We start from the raw sequence: 10,411 nt of genomic DNA on the forward strand, positions 1-10,411 counted from the left end.
AGCAATCTTTTTTTGGATTAGAATAAAAAGGGGTTTAACCTTAGTAAATCGTATAGTAACATAGCAATGCAATTTCATGTTATTTATTAGAAATTGTAATGTGCTCGAAAAAAATTTGAATTGGAGGGAAAAAAGTCACACAAAACATTACCAGAACAATGTTAGCAGGTAATGGTCTTGCCCTTTATTGGTCATCTTAAACAAGCATTATTTGCAGTAGCTATGTATTGATTGCTTACATGGGGTAAAGTTCACTGGAAACAACAAGTGGTCGGTCACTGAAACGTCCTGAGGGCATGATTGACAGGTTGAAAGTGGATGATTGATAGCGTCCAGAGGTCAGCAGCCATTTCGGTTCCATTTTGAGGGGTGGGCAATGCGTAGGCAAAATGAGTTCTGATTGAGTTATATATGATACAGCCTATAAAGCATAGTCCTCGTGCGATGAGGGCTCTTCGTCAGAGCGCACGGAGATTTTAAAATGGCGCCGTAAAAAACCGCCATATCGCTTTTGGTTGTCCCATCTCAACTTCGGGCGAATTCTTCGCATAAAACCACCATATCGCTTCTGTAACACCTGCCGGCTGGTGTTGTCCACCAAGTCGCTTCGTTTAGGAACGAATTTGCGAAGAAACCCACCGTAACGTTTGACTTCATTCAAAGGAACTTCGTTGTTGTAAAGTCCTGTTTCGTTTTCTGCCGTAATATCGTCGCCCTCGTCGTCTTCCGTGAACGACGGGACGTCTCGCTCGCTCAGTTTCGAAAGGGATTCTCCGTATTTCTTCGCGAACAATCCTTTTAGAATGGCGTTCTCCTTCCAGGGTGAGGCGAAAATTTTATTTTTATTCTTATCGATCCTCTTGATGAATCCCCCGTATCGTTTGACCAGGTTGTATGGCTTGTCTCGGAGATCCTCTGCGTTTAGGGCGCTTCGTTCGCCGTCGTCGTCTGGGTCGAGGTCCGCTAATTCATCTGAAAGCTCCTGTAAAGCTTTTTCACATCTGTCTAGTGTACCAGAAGATGGGACTGCTCCTTCACATTCTAAAGTACAAGTCTGCAAAAAGAAAAATGGGACAAACTTGACTCTGTGCACTCTTGAAAATAAAAGTTCCGTTATAGAACCTAAAGGGTTTTACAATCTGATGCCCAAAGTTCCAAAAAGAACGTTTAATTTCTTCGTTTTTTTTTAAACATCACACAGCTCAGAAACCAGTAGCCTACACACGATCTGTAGAACAATATATTTAACGTGTTTTTTCAATCTCAAAAAGAACCTAACAAAAACAGAACCATATCAGATTAGGAACAATTTGGGTTTGATGCAGAAACTTTTCAAGTACGAAGAACATTTTATTTGGCGGATTGATTACAATTTGTATAACCACACTTTTACTACAAATATAATGGTTAAACTATGGTTAGTGTAGCAAACCCTTTTTTGATTTGTGGTTGCCATGGTTTAATTACAATTACCATGTTTTTTTTTTTAGTAAAAACCATGGTTCATTTTCGGGATTTAGGCTAGCCTATATCTTTTTTTACCGAAACTATATGCATAAATTGTTTTAATTGTGCAAACTATCATTTCTGTACTTGCAAAATATATAATTTTTCCCTCAGTATATATACATCAATGAAAAAGGGTTTCCCAAGATCGTTTATAGCTAATCTAAACGAGCGCGCGTATATATTGTCGCCCTCTCCATGGTGCTGAACGCGCGCGCCCCAGTAAGAGTTTAATTGCAAAAAATGACAAAAGAATCTACCATTTTCAATTTTTAAATGTTTCCATTACAGATAGGCATTTCTATTTGTTAGTTTATAAAGGCTTATTATTTATTTCATTTTGTTTAAAACTCATTGCATCTGTTTTTCATTCTTTTTACCATTATACTTCCATTTCTACTTCATTTGCTAATTTAATGCTACATACTATCTGCCCTTCTGATTAGATGCTAACTTTATTTTTCTGAACAGTACAAGTACAGAGCCAGTAACGACAAAGTGAAATCCATTTCTATCCGTTTTGCCCTGCTCGTGCATCACATTTATCACAAAATTAAGCGCATGCGAATTATATCTGGTCATAAGTGGTTCAAAATTAGGAGAACTGAAGGTGATCTTACCAAGCGGTTCACTGCAGTGTCCAGGTCGGGGATCTGTTGCGCGCATCTCAGGCATTGCGCTGAACAATCTGCCTGACTCAAGGTTGGCAAGCTCAGCATCAACACCAAAACATACCACTCCATCATTTACTGGGATTCCTGTGGTGCGAAAGAAGAAAACATAACACAACTGACACTATCTTCCTCACAGGATCCACTTTATCTTCTCTTCAGGGAGGTTTTTGAAGAATTCACTGATGTTTGAGGTTATTTAGTCTATGTTGTCTTTCTCTTACCAGTTTCATATCCAAAACCTTTTGTATACAGTTATAGACAAATGTGCCAACAATAAATCTACTCCGTTACCTTGAGTACCTATAGAGCTTCTTGTTGTCCAAGTGTCAAGGCGATCACTTGGTGAAGCTGGTTGAAACTTCTTTGTTCTGTCCTTCAATAGTCACTCTATCCATCCACGGCTCTTATTTGGACTCAAGCCAGTCTCCATACTTTTATTCACGCAGCCCACACAGCCCTCCGAATGAACGTTTATCTGACCAATGAGAACAACGAGCCAGTTAATTGACAGGTCCCACCCACACGGTGATGGCGTCACATCAACAATAGCTTGGCTAATAAAAATAATAGGCTATGATAATGAAATTACTATGAAGTGCAAAACTGTTATGAATGGTTTTTAACATCATATAGATATTCCCTATGGGTTTTAATTATTCACTTCACAGTGTTTTAAGGGTAAAATACATAGTCTTACATGGAATTATAAACACACCCACTTTGAGGAGAAGGATGTGCCATGGGTAACTTATTGAGTTGTATTAATTCAAGGCTGCAGGCTTGTGTTCTCTTGTCAAAGCTCCTCGTTTGAATGTCCTTGCAAGTCCTTTGCTAAACATTTTTAGTGCCAGATATTACACTTTTGATTATAAAATATCCACATGAGATCAAGGCCCGGATATCAGTCTTTGTCCTCCATTAACCTGACATCATTCCTACTTAATGGATTCTGTAAACCACTCTCTGTTTCTGGAACTCCAACATTTATTTAGTGTGTATGTGTGCGATTCAAGGAAAGATGTAGTCTACGGCTGCAGTAAATATTAAAGTGTCGCAGAATATGACTCATTTCTAATGAATCTGCATAGCAATAGTATCAAACCTTCTGAAAACACTAACATTTTTGTAATATGCTTGTGAAATGCAAGTCTATAATATCTTGATAAATAATGGCATGTATTAATGTTTTTGCTGTTGCGAGCTTATGTAGCCCCGCCCCTTTTCAGCGCTGCGCTCGTTGTGTTCTGTCTTTTGTATTTCCACAGGGTGAAGGTAAGATCTTCTCAGTCTACTGACATCTTTTTATGAAATCCGCTTCAAACATTACAACACTCATGGTAACTTTCGTTAACTCTACAATAAGTAAATCCACTTCACTAGCTAATTACTCTTCAACAGCGAGGCAATAAGCAAACACAGAATGTTCCCCTAACGTTCCTGTATGGTTCCCATTTTTTGGGAACCAAACGAGAACGTTCTAGGAACGTTCCCTGTAGGTTATTTTTTGGTTTAATTAAAGGAGAACTCTGGTCAACTTTAACATTGAGCTGATTTGAGCTCATCATCCTCTTTTTAAAATTTGCACCCTGTCGATTTAAATGGGGCAAGTTTTAAACCTGCTTTTAGCCTCTTAACATCCTTGATGTGTCATTACAAGTGCACAGCCATGTGAGTGATTTTATTCAGAGTTAACACGGTGAATCTGACTGCAGGAGATGTGAAAGATTTGAATAAAAGTAATGTTAATTCAGCCAGCTCAGATACCTGTATTTACTTCCGGTTTTCGGTCGAAGTCCACAGTAGTCGATTGTCGAATAAGTTCCCGGAACGTTCCCTTAACCTTAAGGGAACATTCTATTTACGTTGAGAAAACTTTCCTGGATAACCAATAGGGAACGTTCTTGGGAACATTCCCAGAACGTTCTGGGAACCAAAAACCAATGTTCCCAGAACGTCAAATTGTTAGCTGGGAGAGCTACCGCAAAAATAGAAGTTCAAACACAAAATTCTAAAGATGGTTGCACACTTGTTTATCTGTCTATTTAAAAACAGGTGAAAAAACATGCTCGTCCCACTTTATATTAAGTGGCTTTAAGTACTACTTACATTGAAAAATAAGTACAATGTACTTATTGTGTTCAGGTTGTATTGTAAAACACTTGTGCTGCTATTGAGGTGTGATACTGGTAAGCTACCAAAATTGCCATTTGTTAACGCTAGCTATCTTATAGACTTTTCAAACAAGTTACTAAAATGCATATTTTTGTAATATCAATATCAGCTTAATGTAGGTTACCTTGTTCCGTTTATGAACGAGCCGTCTACGTAGTGAATTCTTGTAAGATATCATTTGTGGTTGCAAAAGTGTTGTTTGCGAACGAATAAAGTAAAAGTACAATAATTGTTTTAAAGTTTTTGGTAGGCTTTGGTTTTTGTATATAAATAAAGAAAAGACCAATCACCATTTACCATTCAAAAATTAAGTATTTAAGTCATTTTAAGAATGTGGGTCAGTGGGAGATTTTACCAGAGATGGTCTTCATTATTGGGAGATACGAGAGTCTGTGGCTCTACCATTGGAGAAAGCATAATGGCTAACCTGGATCTCGTGTGCCTTGATAACCAAGGCGCACGATAACCCTTGACGTCATTGAATTTTGTTGTGCGATCACTGTCTGTGTCCGAAATCGCCCCCTACACCCTCATTGACTATTCCCTGCATTAGTCCACTAATATAGTCCACTTGAAAGCATGAATGAAATTAAGTAAACAAATTTGGACACTGAGTGCGCCGAAAGGGCTACCACTTTTGCATAGTTTGTGTTTCCTGTTTAAGGATCAGTTGAAACTTAGCAAACTGGCTGCTCCTTTAGTAAGATGAAAAGATCTATCTTGAACATTTTCATGGAAACTAGCATCTATAAACTTTAATTAAACAATTTAATAATCAATTAAAAATTAATGTATGATATAACGCTGTGCCCACATTGGACCAGCGGTTTGGAAAATAGATGGATGGTTGTTTCAGCTCAGACGCGGGAATTCATTCAGCGTGACTGTCACAGTGCATTGTGGGTATTTCAGTGGTGGGCCGTCAGTGCCAGCAAGACCTTCTCTGAAATCAGAAACACTGACTCGTGCTTAAATATGTTTTTCCATTAATGTGTATTCAAGTATTCCCAATAGTACATTATCTTAATTCCATAGCTGTTCTCTTGGTTGCGCTGCTTCCAGTAGTGTATGTTTATGCTTTATCCAATCATATTTCAGCCAGTGTCAAAATAAATCTGCCTTGAGACCCCTAGAATCGATAGTGCGACGCCTACAGCTTAAAATGAATGGCAATGAAACGGTTGCTTTAACCCAGGGGTAGGCAAGTTCGGTCCTAGAGAGCCGCTGTCCTGCAGAGTTTGGTTCCAACACAGAAAAAAATCTGACCTGCCTATAGCCTTAATAATCCTGAAGACATTGATTAGCTTGTTCAGGTGTGTTTGATTAGGGTTGGAACTAAATTCTGCAGGAAAGCGGCTCTCTAGGACCGAACTTGCCTACCCCTGCTTTAACCAATCATTGATTATCATCAGTCAGATTTAATCAGCCAATCAGATTTCGATTAGACTGCACCGGGGCTTTGACACGTCCTTGATTGGATGGTGGTCAGAGCGTGTAGCCTACTAGTAGCCTAGACCTACTAGAAGTCAGAGCTAGCTAACCGTATCTGTGGCGAACTGCATAAACTAAAATATCTCCCTGTAGATTTAATCGTTTTTCAACACACAAATTCATGTTTCTCTCCCTCCTCGACCCCCAGCAGTTTCCAACCTACCGGAAAAAATCCCTTATTCAGCCTTATCCAGCTTAACACAGAGTCATAGTACTCTATTCGATCTGTCCGGGTAAAAACAGAATTAACTGTAATGTATGCCAGTGATTTTGAAGGCAAAGGTCCCGCTGACCCCATTGATTTCCTTCAAAGATCTGTGAGAGATGGGCAGCTGTACACATCCTAATGTCCACTGCGTGTGTCGAGCAGACACTCTCAGCCCTAAAGCCAATTTAAATTTATGCCAGAAATACGAAGGGGCAGACTCGACTTTCAGCCTTTGTAGAAAAGAGTCGTTGTTGGAACTGAAACGCATAACCTGTACAACAGAGTACAATCAAAGTCTTCTTGAGGAAAGAAATAAGGATGGTTTTTGTGTAAAAATAATTAGTTTTGATGAGTGCTAGGGAGTAATAATGGGGTATAGGCTAATGCTTATTAACCATCCACCCCCCACCCCAACCCCCCCCCAACCCCCGCTCCCACCCCCGTTTTTTCCGTGCTGAATATGATTTTCTTTTAAATTTTTCTTGTAAATTTACGATCTAAACTTTTTTTTCAAACATTCCTACTTTAGTAACGTCTGAAGAAGGAGAGACAAGGGAGGCTTGTCTGTCAAAACAACATGAACGCACCAGCCTCGCTCGTTTCTCTCTACCCGGCCTTTTCCGAACTCACCGCATTAGCCCTACAACTGCCGGTGCAAAATAAAACGGCAATTTCACGACCATTATAAAGAGTCTGTGCGCTATTAAGAGCATATTAAGAGGTGGATTCATTCAGGTAAGATGCCACTGAAGGCCTAGTTGGGAAATGCACCGCCCGCCACTGGGCACACCCACCCGGCTGTAGGCTACACTCGTTTTTTTGCAGTGCATTATGGGATTGAATGATTTCCCTCGATAATGTCGACTATGGTTTCGGACACCACTACAAATGGTTCTACCCACAAATAGGGGCCTATTTAAGGGTATAGGTGGCAATTTTGCATATCCCAAAAAATTAATTAGAAGTCCCATAAACTGAAACATAACTGTCACGCAATTGTTCATGACTTCTCTTATAAAACAGCATTTTTTTCAGTGTACACTCTAAAAATAGATAAATCCAAAACATATGTTTAAGAGCAAACGTGTCGATTCGTTAAATGATAAGCCGTTTTCTCACAAAAGCAGTTTATTCAGCATAGTGAGGCCTCTCCTCCATTGACACTCCTAGAAGATTTAGTAGCCTTCAAGTTTTGTTTTTTTGTTTGTTTGTTTTTTGCTAACCATGCAGACTTGCTTTCAAGTGGCTTTGATTTTACTTTAATTTCATAAAAAGTTTAAACTACCTAAAGCTTAAAAAAAAGATGACACGCTTAAGGCTAAAAACAAAAACTATATGTATATGTAATGTGTAAATCTTAATTAATTTGCGAAACTTGCGTTCAAACGTTCAGTTGCCAGCTCAGATCTTTATACCTCTGTAAGAACTAGAGCTATGTGATGTGATGTGTTGTGTCGTATAGTACAGTGAGAGACACTGTTGTCAGTGATGCTCAATAAGTAAATGGCAGTTTCTAAGCAACCTCACCTAACAGTATAATGTGTGTTAGTCTCCTGAGCTCATTTGGACATGTTGATCTTCCTGCTTGTTGCCAAAGAACCAAAGAAAAAAATAATAATTTAGGTTGTCACGGAGGACGCACAGTTTGATCTTCTTTACTCCCAGGAGAAGTTCAGTGACGTGTATGAACCAAAAGAAATGAAATCCATATGTCTTCACAAACACTACACATGAGGTTTTAATAATAATAATAAAACAGTGATATGTGGAACTGGAGTTGTAACATTAAGAAAGCACTGAAGAAAAGATGCCGTTTACAAACACAATGTGACAACATGCCCCTATGGTTGTCACACTGGAAACCTATATATATATTGCACTTATTTTAACAGGTAATACCTGAGACTGAAAGCTGGAACATTCTTGCACACAATCCCGGAGGAGGCGGTCCGGACAGAAGTGTGTCGTACACCAGCTCTGTAAGTCCTGAATAAATCATTAATCTAATGCTGGGGCCTGTTCAAACACAATACTCAATTATCTATGTGGGCCCATCAGCGAACACAGTTTTTATATACTCTACTGTTCTACTGTCAGTGTTTATCCTTCCCAGTAACCTGGAAACAAAAGCACGTCAATCCTGAGTCATTACAAACGGAAACATCCTCTTTCACAGCTGAAACTGACTTATGAAAATGCTTTTAAACGTTGTGTACTTGAGATTTGAACAGTGGTCACAAATTAGCCTCAATGTGAAATACATTTTAAAAACAGTATGTTAATGGGCCTGTTTCAAATCCAGAGTCCGCCGATGTTCAGGAAGCTATCAAAAATATGTACTTAAAAACGTTTAGCTAATGTTTCCATTAAGTTATGAAAATGTTATTTCTGAATGTTGCATGGACATTCAAAATGTCCATTTATTTTAAAAGCTTTCTCCTGGTTATGCAAAAGTTAAGGGAACATTCCATTTTTTACATCATTTGCAAAAATGTTACTAGCATGTTCTGTGAACATTCTGAAACCAGTTAAAAAAAATGTTTTTAAAAAACATTAGACAATTAGAAAACACTAGGGAAATAAACGTTCCATGAACAATGTATAAATAATGTTGTTGTTTTTTGTGCTAACTTTGTGAGAACATTATAAAATACCAGATAACTTTTAACGAACATGCTATACTTGAAGAACGATTGTTCATAACTTTGAGAGAACCTTGCCAGAGCGTTTTAAGAACATTCCCTGCAGACAACAGACAACAGAGCAGCTCACAAGATTTTGTAACAATTACGCATTTATAATTTGGCAGATGCATCTTGTCATTGAAAGTGATTAAATTACAGTTCATTTTACAATTTTAAAATGGGTCAATTCTAAAACTACTTTTGCATATAAGCTACTTGAATGGTTATTTCACCCAAAAAATGAAAATTCTGTCAGTAATTACTCACCCTCATGTTGTTCCAACCATAGATATCATATAGAGACTAGATGCCCTATTGGCCGCTGTGGCGCAAGAAATGCGGCCGCCATCTTAAACCGGTCATACTCCTATTTGCGTTGCATAGCAGCAGTAGATGCCAGAGCGCTGCGCAGCATATTCCTGCTCAAATCGGCGGACCATCACTCGGGGATTACTTTTCACAAGGAAGATTTAACATTTAACATTACCGTACTCAAGGCCGGCGCTATGGGCGGGCCTTAGGGGGCCGGGTCCGCCTAGGGAGCTCCTGTGCCCCCCCTCCATCCAATTTGCATTTAATAAATTATTTTAATAATAATAATAATAATTTACGTGCAGTATTTATATATTTATCGATGTGTATTTAAGTGCAATGTTTGACTCATAGGCTAATCTTATAAAAAAAACTCCCCGAAGTTTGACTGATTGTTTACAAAAAAGGGGTTTCCCGCTGAGCCGCTCTGACCGCAGCATCTCGGTAAAGTTAGCGACGCGACGTGCTCGGTTTTGCCTATTCAGAAACGAATGGAAAGAGAAACTCATGAGATTCCAATCCCAAAAACGTTGACTTCAGCTGTATTAAGAACGTGAGTAGGCCAGTTGGTTTTATTACTCTTCGTAAGTTGCACCAGACGTGGTGTAAATTATGCATTTGACACTGATATGCAATATGTGTGTGAGTGTGTCGTAGTTGATTATGCATGGTTGATTTAATACTTAACTTGAGATTTGTGACTATTTGGCTGTTATTATAGGAAGTTGGCTTATAGCATGCTGTGTTCACGGAACAATGCAGACAAGGTTCATTAGTTAACATTAGTTAATGACTAACATGAACTAACCATGAGCGATACATTTGTTACTGTATTTGTTAATGTTAGTTAATAAAAATACAGCTGTTCATTGTTTATTCATGTTAGTTCACAGACTATAGGCTATAACTGTAACATGATATCTCATGATAGCCGAAATATGATTGGGCAATAAGATAATTATAGTTAGGATATTGAAATCGCTGTGAAACTGTTGTAGCTAGTGTTGCCACCCGTCCCGGTTTTTCCGGGATTGTTCTTCTTTTTAACAACCTGTCCCGGGAAATTTATAAACTCTCCCTGATATACAAAATGCTCATAAGAATTATGATATACAAAAGGCTCAAAAAAATTTCAAAAGGCTATGTGAATATGTCCCGGTTTTCGAAAGGCTACGAAGAATATGTAACAAAAAGTGTTTTACAAACAAAAATAACAACTTTATTCAACTATTGATTTTCTTCTGTGTGGACCTCTGACGTGAGTTCACGAGAGCCACGATGCATGTGAGAACTGAGAAGAAGACGCTCACAATCATTGATGGGAAAGTGTGAAAAGTAAGCCATTCATTTTGCAACACTGGCAA

General features: G+C 38.6%; 1 protein-coding gene across 1 annotated transcript; it reads right to left on the reverse strand.

Moving 5' to 3' along the window:
- Nucleotides 1-161: 161 nt before the first annotated feature.
- Nucleotides 162-4,771, reverse strand: pdyn (prodynorphin). The gene is made up of 4 exons (XM_077217898.1): nucleotides 4,708-4,771; nucleotides 2,472-2,655; nucleotides 2,127-2,264; nucleotides 162-1,054 (listed from the first exon to the last, which is right to left on the reverse strand). Exons 3-4 carry the CDS (start codon nucleotides 2,250-2,252, stop codon nucleotides 422-424), a joined length of 759 nt encoding a protein of 252 aa, XP_077074013.1. The 5' UTR covers nucleotides 2,253-2,264; nucleotides 2,472-2,655; nucleotides 4,708-4,771; the 3' UTR covers nucleotides 162-421.
- Between the last annotated feature and the right edge of the window lie 5,640 nt (nucleotides 4,772-10,411).

The sequence above is a fragment of the Siphateles boraxobius genome, unplaced genomic scaffold, assembly GCF_051911475.1.
Source record: "Siphateles boraxobius isolate OS27281-9 unplaced genomic scaffold, OSU_SipBor_1 77, whole genome shotgun sequence".
Classification (NCBI taxonomy): domain Eukaryota; kingdom Metazoa; phylum Chordata; class Actinopteri; order Cypriniformes; family Leuciscidae; genus Siphateles; species Siphateles boraxobius.